The following is a 25229-nucleotide window of genomic DNA, read 5'->3' as shown; positions in this document are numbered from 1 at the left end:
TACAAGTTAAAGCTTGCACGGTACCGTAGCCGACGTGCAGAGATGGGCAGTATTTAAATACATTGTATTTAAAATAGTATTTAAAATATGAATACATGTATTTAAGATACGTATTTAAATACAGGCAAGAAAAATGTATTTATATTTAAATACCGTTTTAGGCGTATTTATATTTAAAATACACTTAAATACACATATCTCATCCTCTTGTATTTGTGGGCTTCTCTCGAGTTCCACATTGTTAGCCTCCAGGGATGAAGGGTATCATCCACAGGTGGCTCCATTTATACACTAATTTAAAAGAATAATGTGCCTGGACTGCTCAAAGTATTTACGGAAGTAGTTACGGTATTTAAATACTGTCTTAATGTATTTATATTTTGTATTTAATTACTTTCATGATAAAGTATTTATAGGCAATATGTAAATACATGAAAACATGTAGTGTATTTTGTATTTATACTTAAATACCCAAAAAGTGTATTTATGCCCATCCCTGCCGGCGACGTGCGAGTTTTCCTGGATGGAGCATTCTGAAACACCAACAAAGCTGAAGAGCATACCAGATTAATGTTGAAAGACGGAAGTCACTGAAAAGGTTAGCCAGCAGTAGGACTCGAACCCACATCTTCTGGACTGCCGGTACAGAGCTCTTACCAATTGAGCTAAGCAAACACCCCCCACCCAGCGACTTCCAGGGGCGCGTCATCTGAAGGGAACTACTCTCTCTCACTCTTACATTTTTCTCTCATACACACAATCGTACGATGGGATCGACGCAAGCTGCATCAGTTGAACATGAGAGAACGGATGTCCTGAGGCTGGGACAACATAGCTGGGACAAATACATACAAAGAATGTATTTGTCCTTTCTATGTTGTTCCAGCCTCAGAACATCAGTTCTCTCAGATTAATGTGCCTATTTTTACTGCGTCTGTTTTATCTGTCACGTTCCCTTGTCATGTATCCCTACAGCCAACAAGCGCTCTTCTTCTTCTTCTTTCGATATGAGCCTATTTTTGCATTTTTATTGCCCATTTTGGTGTTTTTGAGGGCCTATCTGCCTGGCTACTTCCATCGTTTTTAGTGTCTAAATTTCCGGGCCCTAGATAGGGTTGACACCTTCCGTAGTGAAAAATACCGGCTGAGGGAGAGGAGGTGGAATAGAGTGAAAGGAGGAAATGTTTGCGGGCAAGAGAAAGTGGATGAGGGGTGGAGAGTATACAGAGAGAAATAAAGAACGAGCGTACTTGCTCAAGACAACAATGATAATAATAATTCATAACTAAGAAAACGACTGGTGACTACGGAGTTGGGTCTGTGCTCCAGATTTATTCAAGCTGTAGTGGAATGTTGAAGGGAAAACCCCGCAAAAGCCCATATGAAAGGTCTTGAGTCACAAATACCGGCAAAAGGCTGCCGGTATCACCTTCCTACCGGCAACCGGCAGAGTGAGCAAAAAACCGGCCGTGCCGGTATAATACCGGCCAGGTGGAAACCCTAGCCCTAGATACGCTCTCAATTCAAGAAGGCTCCAGTGACGTGAAGTTTGTAGAGTAGTAGCTGTGGTCTCCAGCCAGCCCTCTTGGCACAAAAACCTTTCTCGAGACTGAGGCCACCGCTTTTATACCTCGTACCACACTCTCTCAATGACTGCTCTTGAGATGTCGTTCACAAATTGTAACGCATTCCACAACGCGTGATCGTGACCCAAAAGGTAATTCTCACGATTCTGCTTACAAGCTGTCACGTCTTGTAGAAATATTTTTTTCATTTCTTTGGGTGGGTTAATTTCTTTATTTCATCGGTTCAGGAGACGCAGGGTACAAACTGAGTGGAAGAGCATGAGAGGAATGATGTTCTGAGGCTGGAACAACATAGAAGGGACAAGTACATACAAAGCATCAAATTGCCTGTGAAAAAGTTGAAGAGGATTAGCATTCACTACGAGAGGAATCGAAAGGGAAAGAATGCAATGCAACCATGTTGTGCAGTTCGGAGCCTGTGCGAGGATGCCCTTTTCTTGTTTGTTTGTTTGTTCCCTGGCACTGTTTTTTTTTTTTCTTTTTTTCATTTGACACGCGTCACCACCCAAATCCACCCCCCAATCCAACTCTCTAACCTCAGTCTGTTCATGTGTGCGAGTTTCGAAACATCAAACAATAATTAAATATGGTAAGATACGGATTCTGTGTGTGTACAGTGTTTGCTCTCCATGCATTACCATGTGCTTCTTCAGGTCTCCGGGTAGGGTTGCCACCTTTCGGAGTGAAAAATACCGGCTGAGGGAGAGGGGGTGGAATAGAGGGGAAGGAGGAAAGGCTCGTGGGAAAGGGAAAGTGGGTGAGGAACGTTCTAGCTGGCCCGACACAACCACCACCAGCCTTGCACAACCACTGCTCTTGTCCCCAGCGAATACAAGACTTAGTGAATAACAATGATAATAATAACAATGAATAATCATAATAATGAATAACTAAGAAAACGACTGGTGACTGCGGAGTTGGGTCTGCGCTCCAGATTTATTCAAGCTGTAGTGGTATGTTGAAGGGAAAACCCCGTAAAAGCCCTCATGAAAGGTCTTGAGCCACAAATACCGGCAAAAGGCTGCCGGTATCACCTTCCTACCGGCAACCGGCAGAGCACGCAAATAACCGGCCCTGCCGGTATAATAATACCGGCCTGGTGGTAACCCTATCTCCGGGGTCAGGATATGCGACAGAACAGAATTGGCACTTGGACGGCCTCTGCACTTGTACAGTTTCTATCCCAAGTGTGTCCCGCTCGTGCTCTGCAAGAAGCTTGTTCTGTCTCTGCTGTGTGTTCCTGCTGCGCATGAACTCTGCAGGACAGATTTGCGGGTCTCATTCGTATGGCTCCACGCCCACGTAGGTCTTCTTGTTACACACTGCAGGTTTGTGTTGTGCCTCAGGTCTGCAGAACAGGAGAATGCTCCTTTATGGCTTCTCACCTGTGGATGTCCACATGTGATGCCCAGGGCCATGCTGTGGCTGAATTCTGCAGGACAGAGATTGCAGCGCAAGTTAGTGCTGTGGATGAACACTGCAGGACAGAGGTTGCACTTTTATGGCTGCTCACCCATGTGTGTGTTTGCTTGTGATGTGACAGGGTCGTGCTCTGTCTGAACCCTGCAGGACAGAGATTGCTCTTGAACGGCTTCTCACCGGAGTGTATCCGCTTGTAACGTTGTAGGTATGTACTCTGGCTGAACTCTGCAGGGCAGAGGTCGCACTTTTATATGTCTTCTCCCGTGTGTTCGCTAGTGAAGTGACAGGGTCGTGCTCTGTCTGAACCCTGCAGGTCAGAGTCACTTGTACGGGTTCTCACCTGTGTGTGTGTCCGCTCGTGACGTTGCACGTATGTACTCTGGCTAAACTCTGTAGGACATATATCACACTTTTATGGCTTCTCACTCGTGTGTTCGCTTGTGACGTGAGAGGGTCCTGCTCTGTCTGAACACTGCAGGACAGACATTGCACTTGTACGGCTTCTCACCCGTATGTGTCCGCTTGTGACGTTGTAAGTATGTACTCTGGCTGAATTCTGCAGGACAGAGGGCGCACTTGTATGGCTTCTCACTCGTGTGTGTTCGCTTGTGACGTGACAGGGTTGTGCTCTGTCTGAACTCTGCAGGGCAGAGATTGCACTTGTACGGCTTCTCGCCCGTGTGCGTCCGCTTGTGACGCTGTAAGTACATCCTCTGGCTAAACTCTGCAGGACAGAGATCACATTTGTATGGCTTCTCGCAGATGTGTGTCCGCTTGTGACGTGACAGGGTTGTGCTCTGTCTGAACCCCGCAGGACACAGGTTGCACTTGTATGGCTTCTCGCCCGTGTGTGTTCTCTTGTGACGCTGTAGGTATGTGCTCTGGTTGAATATTGCAGGACAGAGATCGCACTTGTATGGCTCCTTGCCCGTGTGTGTCCTCTTGTGACGCTGTAGGTACGTGCAGTGGCTGAACTCTGCAGGACACAGATCGCACTTGTGTGGCTTCTTGCCCGTGTGTGCTCGCCTGTGACGTGCCAGGCTCGTGCCGTGGCTGAACTCTGCAGGGCAGAGATTGCACTTGAATGGCTTCTCGCCCGTGTGTTTTCGCTTGTGATACCACAGGCCCGTGCTATGACTGAACGCTGCAGGACAGAGATCGCACTTATAGGGCTTCTCACCCGTGTGTTTTCGTTTGTGATACGACAAGCTCGTGCTATAGCTGAACTCTGCAGGACAGAGATCGCACTTGTGTGGCTTCTCGCCCGTGTGTGTCCGTCTGTGATCTTGTAAGTGCCCACTCCGGCCGAACTCTGCAGGGCAGACATCGCACTTGTATGGTTTCTCGCCTGTGTGGGTCCGCTTGTGATGCTCTAGATGTGTACTCTGTCTGAACTCTGAGGGGCAGAGGTTACACTTGTGTGGCTTCTCGCCCGCGTGTGTTCGCCTGTCACTCCACAGCCTCGTGCACTGGCTGAACTGTGTAGGACAAAGGTCGCACTTGCATGGCTTCTGGTCAGTATGCTTGGACACATGATTGTCAGACCATGAGAATGCAGAGGGGCAGACGTTGCACCCAGAACCCTTCTCTCCGATCTGAACATCTGTTGGAGGAGTAGTGGGAGACTTTTCAGACTCATCGTGACTGTGTGCAAGCATGTGGTGTTTGAGGCTGTCTTTCGTCATGTATGCAAGTGCACATGGCTTGCTCAGGTCTGGAGGTCGATCCGTGGGCTGATCGTTCATAGTGAGTAGTGCAGTGTTGTCGTCTTGCAGTTCAACTGTTGTTGTGCTGATCTCGAGCTGTGCGTTTGAAGAAGTGCAGCCTGAAGGTTCTTGATTGCAAGTGCCTCTGGGCTGGTCCTTAATATGGAGCACACCTTCTCTTGCTCCTGAAATTTCAGAAATATGACATAAGAGTACATGCCAATCTAGGCACATCTCTGATTCACAAATTTTGAAAAACTAGATGGCGTCACTTCTGCAATGCCTTGTCACACTGTTCGCGTTCCGACTCCACAAATAATCCCCACTGTGCATGACTGAACTCACAAGCTTTAACCACACCACCCTTTGGTATTTGCTGAGTGGCAGCGTCGAACTTCCAGACGGAAGGCCCCGTGTTCGATTCGGGACAGTCACGACTAGGGCTGTGCGAATATTCGAAATATTCGATATTCGTACCAAATAACGGTACCGCGCTATTCGTATTGGAACCGAAGAACATTTCATCGAATACTCGAATATATTCGAAATTCCGCAAGCTGGCTTCAACTCATGCCACTGAGCGTTTGGCGAAGCCTACTTTACAAATCTGCGCCTCAAATATATCCTGCAAGGTGGCTTCACCTCATGCTTTTGAGTGTTAGGTGAAGCTTGCTTTACAATTTTTGACGATATCCTGCGGACTTGACGATACCCTGCAAGTTGGCTTCGCCTCATGTCTCCGAGCATCAGGCGAAGCTTAGTTTACACTTCTGCCAGTGCTGCGGGGTTGCAGGGATCGTTTAAAAGTCCGATTTGGGGGATCACTGAAAATTGCCACTTTTGAGAAATATTTTAGCAAATGTTGTTTGGATGTTTAAGCTAGTTTAATTATTTTGAGCTTTGGCTGGACCAGCAATGATGTCATAGAAAGAGGGACTTAATCACACAGCCAGCTACTTTATGTCTGGAATGACAATTTTCAGGACAATTCTAGCACAAACGTATTCATCAATGAAATATGTGTATATAGTTTGCAGTCAGTCTCACAAGCTACAACTGAGCACCAGGCTTCAATGCAAGCTTTTGCTTACTATTCAGCCATAAGCACACGTTTTTGTGTGGTATTCGACATTATTCGATTCGCTACTATTCGAATATTTTACTATTCGATTCGTATTCGATTCGAACCCAAAAATCACTATTCGCACAGCCCTAGTCACGACGTATTGTTTTGTTTCTTTTTCTTGTTCTTGTTTTCTTGAGTTACTGTCATTCTGTGCACACTGTAGTGTTTTTTTCCGGAAATCGTCATATTGTTCTTTGTACTACGCTGGTGCACAAATGTGATCAAAAGATACAGATTGCAGTACAGGCAATACGCACACGAATGAAGTTATGAAATCGGGGTTGCCAGCTATGAGCCGGAGCGTTAGTCAAATGCCAACTGAAGGAGTGATGCAATGATCATGGAGAAGTTATTTCATGCCATCAAATCTCGCTCAACAGGCCGGTTTCTTGTAGGCTGTCAACCTGCTGCACTAATAGTAATACTTCACTTCAGCATGTTTTCAGATGTGCATTTCAGGTGCACATGCTAGTACTGAAACGGACACTGATCTCGCTCATGAACAACTGTCTATTCAAACGACACTGCCCAGCTGCACCCGTCTGCACATCGGCTCAGAAGCACTGGCCGTGCACTACTGGCATGTCAGGGAGACATTCACCCTTTAGGTGTTAAGTTTACTTATTAGTTATAAGTGTGCATGTCTCATAAAAGTGATCCTTCTGCACCAGGAAAGAGGAGGAAGGAACGAACCGCCGTAATGGAGTGAGGAAATGTGACAGGCACGGAACAATGTTGCTTACTCGGCGGCGGCAAAGCAAGCTGTCTACTGTGAAGATGACCGCATTAAAGAGCCACGTTTCTCGCGAATAACTGCAGATATCCACGCAGAAGTAGTCGACTGATACAAAAGTATGATAAGTTATAAACATATTAACAGGTTACACAACTGGTGGTGCTATACACACGTTGAATGGCTGTTGGTTTCAACTGTTATTGAAGACTGTCCGTGTGACAGCCTGGGTATATAAATTCCCTTGACCATTTTTTTTATTTACCTTCTGATGCTGAGTGACAGCTGTGTCCCGTCAGGTCCTGCCCTGCCAAGATTTCATCGTTGTAAGGCTCTGTTTTCACAACTGTGATTGAACGGTCATTCGAAGAGTCCCCTCGAGGTTCTTGTTTGACGTGACACATCCCCGCTGTCGTCACTAAATTAAAACAAAACAAAAAAAGGAAGCAGTAAGCCGCATTGCAAAGTTCATGAGACAGTTTATGTCCGTACTCTTTCTGAACCTGGTTGTGCTCTATTATAACTAGGATTCCGCGTTTTCGGTTTTTATTTTTAGACGGACCTGGCGTATGTTTTTCAGTGTTTATTGATTTGCACGAAACCTGCGTGTTTCGATGTTTTTCCTGGCGTGTACATGGTTTACCCAATCTCTAATATACAGTCAAACTCCTTTATAATGAACACCTTTTTAACGAAAATACCACTACAGCAAATTTTTTTGCGGTCCCGCTGGAGCCCTATAGGACCAATAATGGACATTCTTTTTAACAAAAATACCTTTACTGCGGAATTTTTTGCTGTCCCCTGAGTTTCGTTGTAAAGGAGTTTGACTGTATTGGGGAACAGAAATCACATTGTAACTTCCGCTCGACGCTCATTCGCCATGGCATTTTACGGCTGACGAAAACGCAAACTGACATTTTTTCACAACCGCCGTACTTAATGTATCGTTTTCTGATCTGCATCAACAACTCGCCGGGCATGTGCAGCAATTTGTCTCTGTCATGTCCTGGAATGCCCTCTTTTTTTTTTTTTTTCGATTAGAACCAAATGAGGGAAAATTTGTTCGTTGTTGAAAAGGCGTTCACACGCGCAAACTTTCTACACGAACTCGAACCAACCCCCTCTTATGACCCCCTTCGAGACGGTGCAGTATCTGCGTTCTCACGTACCAACTCGGCAGCTCCACCAACAGGCAACCTCACTGCACTAGGATGGTGTGGGTGCAAACGCAACTGTCATATTCAAACATAACTCACTTTATTTTGCGAAAGATACTGCAATCATTATCTTCAAACAATGCCGATACAGAAAACTGTCACTGAATCGTAATAAAAAAACTACACCACCCATAATCGAGCGGTCAACAGAACCTGTTCTCTTTATGGTGACATGGCACTGCTTTGGGAGAGGGATTTTTGTGGGGTGAACATCCATCACGATTGCCAGGCAGCAGGAACACGCTGACAAGGGTCAGGCTTTAAAATCCTCTTTGATCACTCCTCCATCGTACATTTCCCTTCGTGTTGGTCATCGTCAAAAAGTAGGTGTATTGCGCTCTTCAACGAGATCATTCCAGGGCTCATTCATTCCCCGCACATCATCAGAATGGAATGGTTTACCTGGTTCTGTCACTTCAAATACTAATATTATAGAATTCAAAAACAGCTTGTGCGATGTTCTTCACATATACGTAATGCCATTATATATTGTCGCGGCTATCTCACTGATATGTTCATGCCGAAGTTGCTCGTTTATTGTCATTTTCTTGTGTCCGCATATTTATCCATTGTTACTGTGCTTTGACCTTGTATTGTGTCCTGCTCACTCCCCTCTTTAATGCCCCCTGGGCCTTGAGGGTATGTGTATAAATAAATAAGTAAAATAAATACTAAGGAGCACTCAGCTGCCATCAAACGTACCCCTTCTGGCCACCCGGCGGTATATGTTAGAGACTGCTCCTGCACCCCACAGTCTGACCAAAGACTGGCGTATTATCCAAACACAGGCACCAGGACGTCAGATAAATTATTGAAGCATTCTTTGTTGACAAATTTACAGACGCGTGCGCCTGCACACCGTCGATCACTTTGTCCAAGGGTGAATCAGCCTATCTGCGGCTATGTTGGCGACTTCTGTCATTCCGTCAGCGTTGAAAGATTGTTAAAGAGTTGAGCTCATTTTTTCTTGGGAATTGTTGACTGTTGATAAAGGTTCAGGTCTGCCTTGTGCAATGATAACAACTCTAAACCTGTTCGTCTAGGTTCACTTCCTTATGGCTTGCTCTTAAAATATGGGGTTTATTTTTTGCATTAAATCTAGTTGTAAGTTGGCAGCCGTGTCGTTTACATGTTCTGTAACCCTTGTCTCCGTGTTCCTGCTCCCTGGCGACTGTGGTGAGTGACGTTTCGCTGCTGGAGGCTTCTCCGGGGAACTGTAGCTCCATCTGTGGGCTGTTCTTACAAGTATACTGGTCATATGTCGCTGGAGGTTGAACATCGCCTGTACTGCAGTCAGTGGTGCCCTAGTTGTGAACCCAAACGCACAGGAGGCACCACGCCTATGCCAGCGGACAACGTGGCATGCTCAGCTATGGAAAGACACCGAATTCATACGCGTTGAGTGCGACAAAGGGGCTCTGTGCACAGCTGTACCTTCCAGGGGCACCGCTAGGCCGTTTTTTCAGGGAGGGGCAAGATCTCGGACCTGGGTGCCACTGCGCAGTTCCACGTTATTTAGGACAGATTGTGTGCTGTTTGTGGGCGATGTAATGAAAAAGATCAGTCCTATATGAAAGACGGCGGGAATTTTCAGGGATCCGCGGCCTCGACCACGTCAGCAAGGCTCTGGCAAAGTAAAAAAAAAAATGGTATTAGCCCCCCCACCCCAACGGTGGCCATGGTCCCTGCCACACTGAACCTTTGCAGACAAGTACAAAAACACAAAACATGTTCTACCTAACCAAATCACAAATATATAAGCAATATGACTATCAAATGCTTATGGAATATTCTTTGGAATACTCAATAAATACTTTCCACGATTCATCAGGAGTGTACATTGTTCATGAAGCGTTATCCATTTTGGCACACAGTTGGAATTTTTGCCCCCCCCCCCCATCAAAGGGTTAACCCGAAAATGTCAGCACACTGACACCAGCTGAATGTATAGTTTGTGTACAAGGACTTTACCATAAGCATCACCTCCTGATGGATACTCTGTGCACTGTTGTTGCTGGACCTGGCCCCCTTGTGGTAGGCATGCAACATCGAGTGCTTCCGATTTCACTCTCACGAGCTCACCACTGAACTCTGGGGAGAGCTGCATTTCTTGGAGTTGTGAATCCGAGAGCCTGGTACGTCCTCATCCCATGAAAGAGGAAATTGGGTCAGGAAGTGAAACAACATCAGCAACGCAGTCAGTAAGTCCACACAATGTGAGAATCATTTTCTTATGTACTTGACGGTCATGCAATACGTAAGGCTGATATGTATAAATATCTGGGTCTGCATTTTTCTTCTAACCTAAACTGGAAAACCCATGTCAGAATTGTTTCGTCAAATGCTCTGCAGAAGCTTGGCTACCAGAAACGAACGTTAAAATTGGCCTCCACAGATACCAAGCTCCTCGTATATAAAACCTTAGTACGTCCAATTCTGGAGTACGCTTCTGTCGTTTGGGACCCTCATTTCAATAGTGGCATTAAAGTAGCACAGAAGTCATTTTTAACACCCAGTTTTCTTCCTATAAAACTGTTAAGTTTGCCAGTAAGATGCACCATGCGAAGTAATTTACACCACAGAGTCATAATTATCGCAGAAATTTAATTTAAAATACGCCGCAAAAAGGCGACCATGCGCAACGGCGGTGAAGAGCAGTACCAGCCTGTGATCTGCCTGGAACCTCGCGCTGATGCTATAAGGAGAACGCTCCCTGATTGGCCTAGAGAAATGTTGTCCGCTACTCCGCTGTCGTCTGCTACTCGGCTGTTCGGGGTTCTGATAAAGCCTTTCTCCTTGCTCGGTAATGCTTCGGCCGCTTCTTCTATCCCCAATTCTCCGGGAAAACTGGCAAAACAGGTTTACGGCGGCAAAGGGACAAGGGGCTGACCCCCACTGACCGGCAAACCAGAACGAGTCTCCTTATACCGTCATCGGTGACGTGGCATCATACCTCCTCATCCTCGTTATAGCTGGAGTGGCGAGTTAAGGGTGAAGGCGCAGAGCCATGTTTATGTGCGTTTTTTTCTGGGAAACAAATTGCACACATCAAAACCTTCTTTCACGCTATTCGGTATAATGACACACACACTTTCATCAGATGTCTTAATCTGAAATTTTTTTGGATGGCCCTCTGTACTCCTTTAAATTTTTGCATTTAATAGCTCATAAACAGATTAACATACCCCATGAACTTTACTTTACGTTTGCACGGCCGTCTAGTCTTCGGAACTCGCACCCATTGAACATTGTTCCTATGCGTTCACGTATAGATGTTTTTAAATATGTTTTTTTTTCCTCATACAGTTGATGAATAGAATAGGTTACCTGGTGCTATAAGGGAATTACCTGTGAATGACTTTTGTAACCAAGCATGCCTGCTCCTGCTATAGCCTCACAGAGGCTGCAGTATTTGAAATAAAAATAAAATAAATAAATCCTGAAGAGGTATATTAATTAAAGTCGCTGTTTGTCGGAGGGCCAGTATCTGTGTGGGTTTCCAGTTAAGACGAAAGACATACTACCAGTGAGGGGTCATTGACGAAATTTCCCGGAGACATTGTTTTTCGTGTTAAGATAGAAGCACGATGCTTGTCTAGGTTTGACTTTTTTTTTTTTAAAGAGAATCAGTCCTGATAGCTTTCCTTTCAAGGCTTCATTTTTTTCAGACCTTACTGTATCGTCGAAAAAAAGCTTGCAACCTTCCTTTTATGGCCCCATGCTACAACATTCAATTATTCCCAATGTGAATTCTACGGGCAAATGTCAAATGGCTAAGATAAAACTCACTGTTTTCTGTGAATGAAACCTCGTTTTTCTCAACTGACTGGAGCATGAGGTCCGTGTCTTGCTCCTTGAAGTTTTGTCCTAGGTGTTCCTCCAATTGTTTTTCGTCCTGGACAATCGTGGAGCACTAAGATAATAATAACAACTTGGGTAACAACAGATATGAATAGGAAAATGCAATTGCATTAATGTTTGCAACGAACTTGTGAAAGGGAGCAAAAACGTCGATGGCCTGGTGCTGTGACACATTATTTATTTATTTTATTTTATTTATTTCCATATACCTCAAAGGGCCAGAGGGCACATTGATATTATTTTATTTAACATTAACAAGAAGCGGTTGATAGGATTGAGCTTCAAGAGTGAGGATAAGAAAACAGGGCGACATTTTAGAGCAGCATGTGACGGCACTCAAAGCCTCATACTTGACAGTGAGACGGGAGAATCAATGATGACATGTACAAGAAATAACAGTCACAAAGATATCCATGATGGTCATGAAGGTCAAGATATGAAGTTTGCCCAGAATGTGTTTGTAACGTAATTTCACTCGTATTAGCGGCTTATGCATGTTCTTTTTTTTTTTTGCACGGGCGCTTTGTGGCTTATCTGGTGGATATTTTTCCGGGGCATCTTCCCCATACCCTGATTTTAACGAAAGCGCAGACAGTGTCTCCGGAACAGCACTGCCGTTGATCCATGAAAAACATGCAACATTGGCACAATCCGATCTTAATAGAACACTACATCTGATCTCCTTTGTTGCACACCATGCCAACCCCGAAATGTGGACCACAGCGTTGATGGTCCTCTCTACGGTCTCCTTTGTCGGAAGACACGCCAGAGGGGTCGAGTAAGTGATATCCATTTTAATTCATCGATTTTATATCTGCACCACTGGTTTACCGCACAAAATCAGTAGCGTCGTACTACCCGCGGCTTATCTGTCGGAAGATTTTCAGAATGTTCCTAAAAACGGGCCCTGCGGCTTACCTGCGGTGCAGCGTATGCACGTGAAATTACGGTAGTTATAGTACGTAGAGCAATCAAGGCGACGATTGTGATAAACTGAGATGAAGTATCTCTCTGAATGTACTTTTGCACATCGCATGTTATTTAAACTGTTCCATGCAACTGAGGCGAATTCAAGAATAGGAAGTACTATTGAGAAGTATAAGTGAAAGAAGCAAGTTGAATCACGGAAGTTCTGAGTTATCTGCGAGATAATACCAAGCTTACGCACAGCAGCACCAGTAATATCCCTTATATGCGTCAGGAAGCAGACTCAAGTCCCTGACTGACGATTCATATATATGTGGTAAGATTAGTTTCAACAGATGTCCCAGCAGTGAAAACATATGTTGCGGTTGTAACAGGAATAATGAATGGCACTAATAGGAAAGGTGTCTGGACGCCACTTTCTCACACATTTTAGCGAAACGAGGAAACAAAAAAACGCACGGAACAAAGGACGTAATCAATAATAATAATAACTAGGAGTAGATTTACATGAAAGGCCAGTCAGACTGTGTGGTATTAAAACAGTGGAGATCCCAATATCGTCTCCATTGACAGAACACTACATTTCTCTTGCCTTGAAGTGAAGAAGAAAGGCTGCCCTTCAGTAACGCTTCAAGCTACTTTGCCATTACTTGAAGGGTGCTGGAAGGTTTAAAGTTGGCGATGAACATGTAAGTATGTTTATTTACCTCCATGGAGAGGAAAGAATGGTGCCGATGTCGTTACATCGTTGCATGGCGCGAAGGGTGGGTGAAAAGGGTTTAAATATAATGATATGTCTAAGAAGAATAAAATCGCAGTGTATGGCACGCATTTTGAACGATTAAACTGATCATATCACTGAGCCCGTTTTAATTTCCACATACGTAACAGAAAAGGCGTGATGAGGATGGTAAACGTCGTCTGCTACGACACGACCATCTGATGGTGATGATGATTTATGTGCAATTCGTTAGCGAAAATCCCTCCATGTCATCAACATCCCTGTTCTACTTTGAGGTGGTACACAGACTTGAAGCAAATTAACAGCACGTTATATGCTCCAGCCGGAGCAGATTATGATAGCTGTCATAGCAGACGACGGTAACCATCGTCATCACGCGTTTTCCGTTTTTTACTTTTTTCCTCCACTGCGGTAAGGGCGGTAAGTAAACATGTTGACTACAAAAATTAAAGCTTCTGGTACGCTTCTAGTAATGACGAAGTTGCTTCAAGTGTCACTTAGAAGTCTTTACTGTTCACTTCGCGGCAAAGCAAATGTGGTGCTTTGTCGATGGAGACGCTCCCAATTATTATTGATGGCATTCTTTGTTCCGCGCTTAGGCGGCTCCGGGATTGTCCAAGACGAAAAGCAATTGGAGAAGCACCCAGAAGGACAGAACCTCAAGGAAGAAGACACAGGCCCCATACTCGAGTAAGTGAGAAAAACAAGGTTACATCCATGGAGAACAATGAGTTCTATCCAGCCGTTTGACATACATAGGTTGTCGCCCCTTTGTAAGTAAGTGGAGCCCGATGCGAGCTAGGTTAACAGCACAGAACTGACTCTGGCGGAGAAGGGCAGGCTACATTGCTTTCTGGACTAGACGAGCCAGGTTCACACTGCCAACCCCGCGTTCCCTTGCGGAGAAGCTGCTGCTTTTCGCATGGGTCGCTGAGATGCACGTGTATTTTGCTGTTGCAATCATGGATGAAGGAAGACAGTGCGGACAACCACCAGCAAACCACGTCAAACGACTTTTGTTTTCTGCCACGATGCCACTCTGCATGCCGAAAGCACAGCGGTTTGTCTTTCCGCGTTTTCTTAATTCCTCGCGTCGAATGCCACCTACTTTGACACTGGAAAAGGTCTTTGAACTCCCTTTTGAGGTCAGTTACCATTTGCTGTGTGTTAGGTTCCTTTGACGGCTCTATGCTGACTACAGTCACCTTGAACAGTACCATAGATTTTGCAATACGCCCCTCCCACAAAGTGAGGGTCTAGTCAACATCACCAAGGTAGAGAAAGCCAGCGTACTCTTCGCCATGACGTAACAATGTTTGGACAGCCAATGAGGATCGTGGTTTCGACGGCCGTAGCCAATCACAAACATGCTTTCGGCAGTCGCGGCCGTAAAGACAACCACTGTCGTCCGCGAGTTGTGTCCCCGTGTGTTGTGTGGGAAAACTTGGCAATAAAGCATAAAAAGGTCTTCATCTTTCTAAAAAGTGATTTTCTCGAAAGCGTCTTACACTGTTTGTCTAAATATCCAGGTCTGCAGGTTCCAGGTGTGCTGCAATTATTTGCGGCTTTTTGAATTCGCAGAACGGTGAATCGCAGAGCAGACAAATTCCGACTCTATACTTTCACGTAGCGAAGGAGGGAGAGGAGGCTTTCTCTGTCTAGGTGGCATTGTTGCTGTGCACTTTGCCACGTACAGGTAGCCTGTTACTTCTCTCTCTTGATACGGGCAAGTTTGCTCGTTCAGGAGAACGGAAGAGTGCACTTGTGGCGACCCCCCGTGGTATATTATTGGTAAAATGGCTTACGTACCTCTAGCAAGTAGTAAGGACCACTCTGCTTCTATAAATTCCCAGAGTGCATCTTTGCCCCTCGAAGGCGTCCGTCCCTCGCATATTCTGTTCTTCAGGATTCTCCGGACGTTTCCGATAATGTTGCCTCTGTGCAGGCCACGCTTAGGGTTGCCACTTTTCGGAGTGAAAAATACCGGCTGAGGGAGAGGAGGTGGAATAGAGGGAAAGGAGGAGAGGCTCGTGAGAAAGGGAAAGTGAGTGAGGAACGTTCTAGCTGGCTCGACACAGCCACCAACAGCTTTGTGCAACCACTGCTCTTGTCCCCTCCGAACACAAGACGTAAAGAACAACAATGATAATAATAACAATGAATAATCATAATAATGAATAACTAAGAAAACGACTGGTGACTGCGGAGTTGGGTCTGTGCTCCAGATTTATTCGAGCTGTAGTGGTATGTTGAAGGGAAAACCCCGTAAAAGCCCTTACGAAAGGTCTCGAGCCACAAATACCGGCAAATGGCTGCCGGTATCACCTTCCTACTGGCAACCGGCATAGCGCGCAAATAACCGGCCGTGCCGGTATAATACCGGCCTGGTGGCAACCCTAGCCACGCTCTGGACAGGCCGTTCTACCATTTCCGGCACGATATGCACTTTGTCCATCGAAGCAAAACTGTTCAACGCCTCTTCGACGACCTCGACGTAATGCAAATGACGTGGCCTGCGCAAAGCCCGCACTTAAAGGGGCACTAAAATGCAAAAAACAAGTTCACTTCGAGTTGCGTTCCACGTCATGTTAATTTCGTGCTCGTTATCATAATTAAAAACTCTGACTCCGCTACGAAGCTACAATAAAAAATATACGGGACTGTTTCTTGCTTCAGCGCTAAGCGGTGAGGGTCGTTTCAGCCTGTGCATCGTTGTTTTTAGTGCATAGTACACGTTGCAAAGCTGATGGGTGCAAAAATAAATGTTGTCATGGGAACGGTGTCCACTTAGATGACCACTGGTCATAAGCCTTCTGAGGAACGATGCAAAGACACATAAACAAAACACAACAAGAGGGCTCAAGACCAGCAAAGACGTTTAAGTAAATGCTTTTGCTGGTTTCGGTTTGCCTATCATGAAGTTCATCCACCAGCCAGCCTCCATCTAATGTCATTCTGTCTACAAGCTGGTGAACCTGTATCGAATTGCATGGACCTTTCTACTCCATCCCATTGAGGGCAGCATAATTTGCATCCACCGTCGGCTGAAGGCTGTGTACCATGTGCGGGTGGAGATCGTCCGGCACTAAAGTACACGACTGCGACACTGGCTTGCCGAACACACCAGCTTGCAGGTTCGGCAGTTGGTCCGAGTCCCTCACTGCTAGCTCCAACGCAGGCGATGTCTCGAGAGCCTCCTGCAACGTCAAACTCCTTGGTTTTGCCAGCAAAGTCCGTTGAACTCCCTCTTCCCGTGTTGCAGAGTGGTAGCCGGCGGCCTCCGACGTTTGGGCCTGTGAACTCTCTTTGGAAATAGCACGAGCAGTGGCAACATGCAGGGAACAGCAAATATTAAAAAACGATTCAACTGAAAGACGACGCGACATATGCAACGAGAGGGTGCCGAGATATGACATGATATGCTGTATTGTAGGTGTAGGTCTGTCCTTGTGACTGGTAATGTGTGCAGAAACGTTGGGATATATGTTGCAGTGCACTTTGAAAATATGCAGTGTGCATGAACACCCCCTGCCCTAGTCATGAGCCTTCGCTTCTTCATGTCATGTGCTGAAACTAGGAAGTATTATTCTAACAAAAGTGTCACATTTCTTTCTTCAGAAGAAACAATGGCCATAAGTAATCCCATCAAGAACCTTTCTGGCGCCTCTTTTGACTGAATGGGAACCAGTGCACGCACAGGGGAACTCAACACGGATCATTCTCCTAGGAACTGTGAGTGATCACTTTAATCTATACGGTGTTCTGCACTTTAATGCGCTGGCGTTAGAGTCCTCGCTTTGAAAGAATCGAGGCGTGGTCCGTCTGTAGCCACGAAAGTGGAGAGACGAGCTCCGAAGGGAGAGGGCGCGCTGGCAGTGCAGCTGTGATGGTCGACAGGTTCAGACGTATCTGTGTGGGCGCTCTATGGGTCGTGAAAGCTGTGCGGAGGAGTGGCGGCGAAAGAAGGCTGAGGCTGCGAGGCGCTACATTCTTCATAGTGAACTACGAAACTGCCGTCGGAATGTTGGACAGGGCTGAGACTGACGACAAGCGCCAAGCCACGGCGATCCAAGCCAATCTAGGCAAAAAACATGTTTTGTCTTGCACGCTCATTGCTGTGTCTCTTCGTGTCATGTTTGATTTGATGAACACTGATCGGATGAACAGTTTCCTTATTGGACACTGGTATAAGGATGTCAACATGAGGGCAGGTAGCAAAAACTTTATTGCAGCCTGCAGGTTCTGCCCTCATCGCATCCTATCTGGGAACGTGAAAGGGTCCTAGTCAAATAATTTGATTTTTGTGCCAAGATGGCATCACTTTCTAGTCTACAGTAAGCCTTACATCTACCCAGCATAGGTTTCTATACACTCTTAGAAATAGGTCTTCTATCGTGCCGTCAAGAGCTGCCGTGTCTTCTAGATTCACGATCAGGGCCGAAGTTTTAGACGACAGATGCCCACGTGACCTCGGAGAAAAGAAAATACCATAAAAATTGTCTTACTTTTTTTCTTTTTTTTTGGCGCTTACGCCGTGTAGAAGACACGTTTGTCATTTGACCAGGCATCGTACGTCGTGACGTCTATTTCGTGTTGTCTAATAGCGTGGCCACGGTCTCTACGCGCTCAGAGTGATCACCTGACCGGCGTCGAGGGGTCACGTGATTGATCTATGCGATGGGGCCAGACGTCAGTGATTTTCCCAGCACCCCTCCACACATCCCTAACACCCCCCAAAATTTGTCGAACCCCCCCCCCCCCCCCCCAGGAATTGCTCACGACACACCCCCCCAGGGGAGTGTCACCTGGCCCTGTCGAGTATTCAAATCAAACCTTGGTATTTACGACGCCTGAGTTTTACAAGATTTACGAGTGTCAACATGCGTCTCACGCATGTTGACACTCTGATGAAGATATCCATCGAAGGACCACAGATTCCGCGACAGCAGGTGACGCCTGATGGCAGCGCTGACAAGTACCACGAGTTAATAGATAAAGCTTTTGAAAAATGGGTCCAGAAACAAAGGAGGCTGTGAAGGGGAAACTACCGCTTCACATGTAGAGAACTGCTCTGCGCCGTGTGTGCTTGTGTTTTTTTTTTGTTTTTTTGTGTGCGTTTTTCGTGACCTCTCATTGTTTTCTGTTTTTAATGTCACACAACATTTTTACCAGAAATGAAGATGCTCGCAACTCTGAACTACCTAGGTGGTATTTTGAGAGCAGCAAAACAATGTTCACCCTAAGAAAGCGTTATACTGTTTGAAAATTGAATGTTGCTTTGTTTAGCCGGAAACACAGTTGTTAATTTGCAAGTCTTCTAAAGCGCATTTGTACACCCCCATTCCACTCCTTCAAATCCCGATTCCCCCAAAACGGAAATCCTGGGAAAAGCCACTGGGTCACATCATACGTGACGTCATAGGATATGGTCATGTGGTTGTGACGTCATCACGTATTATGTCACAACCCCCACAGATTTCCAACACCGCCCCTAGAAGAAAATCCCGGAAAAATCACTGCCAGACATGCTGGCGGCGCGGCACTGCTCACGCCTCGCCTTCGACGCCTTGACGCCTGCGTTTCCTCGCTTTGGTATGCGTTTCTGCGATCCTTTGCCAGGTAAGCCACCTCCGCTTAATAAATTTTACTGCGATTACTATGCTAGCAGCAGTACTGTGACTACAGTGACTACCCGTTACTTCCCCACCTTCTAACGAGCATTTGGAAGGTGCAAGTGCGAATGGAACTGTCATGGCGATCGTGACAGAACGTCAACGGAAGTTATGTGGTGATGTTGAGGAGGGAAGCTATTCGAGGGGCACTAATGTGTTTTAAGCTGTATCCGGTTCGTAACTCAGTTAGAATTGCCTCTAAACGTGAACCTCATGAGCGCAAACGTTTGTGTATGGCGCAGGATGCGTTTGTTGTTCGGTGGCTACTTTCGACCGTAGTTTGAGTAACCATTCTCTGTCTCAGCTGGCTGCAGTGGGTATGGACGTCACCAACGAAGACTTCATTGGTGTTCAACGTGCCGCGTGCAAGAAATGTGCATGCACTTCGTATCGAAGACTTACAGATATTAGCCGGTACACGGCACAAGTGTTACCCGGAACATGCGTCCAGTGCTGGCACTCACCTGTCGACCACGTGCAAGGTAAAACAAGTGGCCGCGTTGTACGCCTTGCATGTGAGACGAGCTGATTGTAGTTATTTGTTTGTCATGATTGGCTTGACTGGTGCAGAGGTGGGCATTTTGGTGAAACCTCACGGCCCTCACGGGCACATGCCCTCGCTCGCCCTTACCCTCACTGCCCTCACGAGCACATGCCCTCACTCGCCCTCACCCTCACTCGCCCTCACCCTCACGACCCTCATGGGCACATGCCCTCACGTCCCTCACGGGCATATGCCCTCACTCGCCCTCACCCCCACGGCACTCACAAACGCAAGCCCTCACCCATGAAGGTCTTACCCTCATAAAGCCTCCCGTGAGTGCACTCATGAGGTCTGAGGGGCGCCAGGTCTGTGTGAGTGAAGTCACTGGTGAAGCCTGAGGGCATTCAGAAATGAGGTCAAATGACGCATACCAGACGTGCGCAAATTATGAAGGCATTGATGGTATGGTTCCAACGACACAACCACTTTAAAGGGCTGGTGTCCACGTATTTAGCAATTTCGTCTTCATCGCGCTGGGAACACATAAAAGCGTCCTGAGCTGACTGATTACTTGCTGATATGGTTCCAGCGACCCAACTACCGGCTGTGTGCACTTTAAAGGGCTGGTGTGCACGTTTTTAGCAATTACGTCTATGTTGCGCTGGGAACATAGCAGAGTTGACTGACGACCAGACTTGTGCCCGTTGCCAAAAAATAGGAACTAAATACTGTTACCCGTTACTTCAGAAAAAAGTAACTAAATACGTTACTTGTTACCAACATACAAAAGTAACGAGTTCTCATTACTCACTGGTAACGAGTTACTTTTACGTTACCGCTGCATAGTTAAAGGAGCCAACAAACATGCCGTCACTTGCCTTCAAGTGATTATCAATGAGAAATTGCACTTCACAAGAAGCTGATACTCGAAATTTACATCAGTGATCTTCGTTCTCTTTCGTGTGAAGACATCTGCTGCAGAAGTGGGGGTGATAGGAGGTAATGAAAACACAAGAAAAGACACCGGTTTTCGTGCCACCGATCACCAATGGTTCCCAAAAACCTAATGCATTTGAATGCACTCTCACTGACCTCACATTAGAGCCCTGCGTGGATGAGATTTTTGACACCGCGTCCGACCCGCATCCGCACACACGTTATCCGCGTCCGATCCGCATCCGCAGCGTACACAACAGTTTACATCCGCATCTGATCCGCTGAGCAAAACGCACCATCCGCATCCAACCCGCAAAAATCCGCACGTTTCAAAGGACGCGTAACCATCGCAGGAAGCATGTTGGTATAATTTCGGATGCCTCCATGCTGTCACGGAAGGACTCACGACGACAAGCAAAGGTAAACCTTTCAACAAACGCGATATGGAGAGATTTCTGGAACACGTGGAACGCTACCTCGCCGGTGCTCGCGTGGTTCGAGATGCCAGAATGCCTCCTCTCCCGTCTTGGCCGTGCATGGTCAAAGGTGAACCCGAGCATGCGCTCGCTGTCGGCGCGCAATACAAATAAATTGCTCGCCGAAAAGTTACAGCACGCGGTATATCCGCATCCGATCCGCTGCTTTCACATCCGCATCCGATCCGCACATCGCAGGAAGTGCTAAATTTTCATTCGAATCCGCAAGTATCTTGCGGATATCTGTGGATATCCGCTTCCATTGGCGAATGGGGCAGGGCTCTACCTCACACCCCTCAGGCCTCACCAGTGACTTCACTCACACAGACCTGTCACCCCTCAGACCTCATGAGTGTACTCACAGTAGGTCTCATGAGGGGCAAAACCTCATCAGTGCACTCACGGGAGACTTCATGAGGGTAAAGCCTCATGAGGGTAAGAACCTCATGAGTGCACTCACTGATGGCCTGATCGCGGGTTTGCCCTCACTCACGCTCACCTCAAAGGCATTAGGTGAGGTTTAGGGGCACTCATGAGAGCCCTCATGAGTGAGTTAGCCCAGCTATGGACTGGTGTGTTGCTCTCCGCAGCATTCAGTAAGATACCTCTCTGATCTCTCCTACATACAGACGTTAATCCGAGTCCTCTCCCTACGGAGCTGTCAGTGCACAGAGTAATGCACGGTACGTTTGTGCTGTCGTGTAAGATAATCGCATTTGTGGCGAACGCTGCTTAATGTGTCAGTGTAGTTTTAACATTGTGTGCATCCATTAGCAGCCATTGGGTGGGTTCGAGTTTACTTGGCAATCACTGTATGGACATGCGTGCTATAACACGCTTGTCTGATGTACTTCGGATTGAGTGCTTTCGTAGGGGAATGCTAGAATATGTGTAATATGCACCATCTGAGAGCGTGTGATGTCTTCGAGTAGACTTGGAAGTACCAGGTGTTCGGAAAGTGGCTTCTGGGCCCTCTTGCACGAAGCGACCCTAAGTGCCGTAATAGCGGTTTTCGCCCTTAGTGTTCGGGGTTGTGTTTTCGGAAGCGACAGATGAAATGCCTATGTAACCCCAACAATTGCTTATCGGTGTGTCCTGTCCTGCGGGGCAATCATATAGTGGGACACGATGTACCACTAGTGTGTATCTCGTACCATCGCGCTGCCGATGTCCAACTATAGCATTTACATGGTGTTTGTGTGTTGTTGTTGTGATACCAACGTACCATTGCGGTATTTAAATGTGGTCCGACGTACTGTTGCTTTGCATTGTGGTACCGGTATACCAATGTGCTATTTATGTGGTACCAAAGTACCACCGCGGAAGTTGCTTGTGGCGCCGATGTACCGCTGTGTACCATTATATTACCAATGTACCGCTGTGGCATTTATGTGGTATCATTGTGGTACCATGTGCCACTGTGCTATTTATGTTGTGCAGTGGTGGTACCAATGTACTGCCGTAGTATTTACTGGTACACCTGCACCGTTGCATACCATTGTGGCACAAATATTTATGCGGCACTTATTTCGTACTGCTGTGGTGCCAATATACCATCGCGGTATTTACTTGTGGTACCGACGATATGTTATGTACCATTGCGGTACTGATTGTTGTACTGTTGTGGTACCAATGTGCGATCGCGGTACCTATACGTGATACATCGACACCAGAACCGTACTTCAACACCACAAGTAACTACCACAGTGGTACATTGGTACCACTACCGTACAGAAGTGCCACAGTAGTGCATTGGTGCCACAGTAAATTCCACAGTGTTTCATTGGTAGTACAATGGCACATTTGTACCACATAAATCCCACAGTGGCGCACCGGTATCACCATGGCATACAGCTGTACATCGGTACTACAAGTAAATACCGCGGTGGTACTGTGGTACCAGAAGTAAATAACGTGGTGGCACATTGCTACCACAACTGTAACACATAAATGTCACAGTAGTACGTCGGTACTACCATGGCACACAGCTGTACGTTGGCACCACAGGCAACTAACGCGGTGGTACACTGATGCTATAGCGGTACCACGTAAATACCACAGTGAGACATCCGCTGCACGATGATACCAGATAAGTACCAGTGGTACTTGCGACACGGTTGTCTGAAATCTGGGTCCCATGCTATCCCGACGGTCTGCCATTTCAGGTAGACAACTCGCTGGGAATCAAGTAGTAGTAAACACTGACAGCAGGACCCAGACTACCTCTTTACTACTACTTTCCCAGCACAGCTTTGCCCAGAACTCATGCAGAGTCGTTAAAGGAGTAGTCTATAGGCCCACAACTTTGTTTCTGTTTTTGGTCAGTATGGAATGTTAGGCGGCCGAAAACAGTTTTTCCACAATTAGTGCAACCGTAGTGAAATTGGGATGCCTGCAATAGCTCCCCGAACCTCCCGTGCGCGAAACACCCTCCTTCGCCTTCACGATAGGCACGTGATGAGCGCCACCACGCGCGTCAGACGCAAGTGGTGAGGACGCTCCTCATTGGACCTGGGATCACATGATCGAGGTGAGCAACATCGCGCAGGCCGGAGCGTCTGCTACCGCTTCGGAGACTCCGATGTCCGAATGTCCGACGCTGATGTCCGAAACGGAGGGTTTGGAGGCTGTCCACGACACAGCCATAATTTTTTTGGACCGCAGACACCACGGGAAGAACGAGTGGTGCAGCCCGAAATTAACTGCGTCTTGTTCAGCGAAAACCTCGTGCTTCCCGACAGTGTGCAGCCTGTCCGACTGTTTTTACCGCGCAGTTGCTTCAGTAGCTAACAGGTGTAGCCACAATACCACCGCCATCACTTGCTTTCTGCTACTGTGTATTCTGAGATTGCACAGAAGCCACGGATATATTACTCTTCTGATCGTAATCTTATTTTCTCAGGCTGCATATACACTTTGTTTTTTGTTTTTTTAGAAAACGTGATATAAATCATATAAAGAATAAAAGTCAACAAGAAACAGCTCGCAATGTTCGTAGCAGACGGTTTTTCCTATGAACGAATGAGGGGCTCTCTACCACCAACGTCACAGTAGAGTGGGTGTGGTCTTCAGTTGGAGCGCTCCGGCCTGTCACCGCGGCAGCGATTTTCCAAATTAATTGCGCCGTGGCGAAACAACTTTGGACAGAAATATTTTGTGGGAATGCTTTTCACATACTGCTTTACAAGATGACAGAAGTACTTGGCCGTGTTAGATACCACTTTAATGCACCTTTAAGGCATGACACTGAGATTTCAGACAATCGTGTTCGCAAGGAGTACATCGGGTTCCAATGTGGTTTTTGCATTTACAAGGCCACGCATGACATGACAAAGCAATAAGTGATTGTTCCGGTCACGTGGTCATTTCATCTGTCGTTTCCGAAAATGACATCCCGAACGCTGAGGTCGGAAATAGGTAGTGCGGTGTTTAGGATCGCTTCGTGCAAGCATGCCCTGGGACTGTATTCTTGTCAAATGAAAGTAAGACCCTATTTCGCGCTGAACTGTGATCGGCGATATGGTGGCGATTGGTCAATCACGGGTGAGCACGACGTAGAGAGTCTCACTTTAGTTTCATGAGAATACGGCCCCTGCTGTGTTTCATAGCATTCTGGTTGAAGAGTGATGCGGTAACACTATTCTCAGGCGTCCTAACAATACTATCAGTATGATACGATGCATTATTGTTAAGATCGACCGCTCGTAATCAAATTTTTGCCCGGTTGGGAATACTTCGCCTGCTACATTTCCGTGCACATCCGGGGCTTCTTTTTTATTTTTGCTTGCTTTATTTGTAGTACGCCTTCACACTTGCCCAACACGCACTATACATACGGAGTTCGCTTGCATTCCTAGAATTTCTGCACGTAACTTAAAGTAGCACAGAAGTCATTTTTAACACCCAGTTTTTTTCTATAAAACTGTTAAGTAGGCCATGCACCATGCGAAGTAATTTACACCACAGAGTCATAATTATCACAGAAATTGAATTGAAAATACACCACAAAAAGCGACCCTGCGCAACGGTGGTGAAGAGCAGTACCAGCCTGTGATCTGCCTGGAACCTCGCGCTGATGCTATAAGGAGAACGCTCGCTGATTGGCCTAGAGAAATGTTGTCTGCTACTCCGCTGTTGTCTGCTACTGGGCTGTTAGGGGTTTCTGATAAAGCCTTTCTCCTTGCTCGGTAATGCTTCGGCCGCTCCTTCTATCCCCAATTCTCCAGGAGAACTGGCAAAACAGGTTTACGGCGGCAAAGGGACAAGGCGCTGACCCCCACTGACCGGCGAACCAGAACGAGTTCTCCTTATACCGTCATCGGTGACGTGGCATCATAC

At 46.6% G+C, this 25229-nt stretch overlaps 2 protein-coding genes across 3 annotated transcripts in view; one reads left to right on the top strand and one right to left on the bottom strand.

The window, feature by feature from the left end:
* Positions 1-1588: 1588 nt before the first annotated feature.
* LOC135378846 (zinc finger protein 883-like) lies at positions 1589-13335 on the bottom strand. Its single transcript, XM_064611979.1, has 5 exons — positions 13289-13335; positions 11583-11688; positions 9765-9935; positions 6839-6991; positions 1589-4899 (listed from the first exon to the last, which is right to left on the bottom strand). Exons 1-5 carry the CDS (start codon positions 13292-13294, stop codon positions 3431-3433), a joined length of 1905 nt encoding a protein of 634 aa, XP_064468049.1. The 5' UTR covers positions 13295-13335; the 3' UTR covers positions 1589-3430.
* Positions 13336-13595: 260 nt separating this feature from the next.
* Positions 13596-25229, top strand: part of LOC135378845 (zinc finger protein 135-like) — a 31953-nt gene continuing 20319 nt past the window's right edge. Inside the window, exons 1-5 of one of the 2 annotated variants that reach the window (XM_064611978.1) lie at positions 13596-13743; positions 13923-14013; positions 16942-17055; positions 18799-18942; positions 19300-19477. In XM_064611978.1, the coding sequence (XP_064468048.1) occupies positions 19315-19477 (163 nt within the window). In that variant the 5' untranslated portion in view covers positions 13596-13743; positions 13923-14013; positions 16942-17055; positions 18799-18942; positions 19300-19314. The remainder of the gene's footprint in view (positions 13744-13922; positions 14014-16941; positions 17056-18798; positions 18943-19299; positions 19478-25229) is intronic. The other variant, XM_064611977.1, reaches the window with a different exon arrangement.

This window comes from Ornithodoros turicata, chromosome 1 (genome assembly GCF_037126465.1).
Source record: "Ornithodoros turicata isolate Travis chromosome 1, ASM3712646v1, whole genome shotgun sequence".
In the NCBI taxonomy this organism is placed as follows: Eukaryota; Metazoa; Arthropoda; class Arachnida; order Ixodida; family Argasidae; genus Ornithodoros; species Ornithodoros turicata.
Note: the sequence above shows the minus strand (reverse complement) of the source record. Positions and strands in the feature narration are given on the sequence as shown.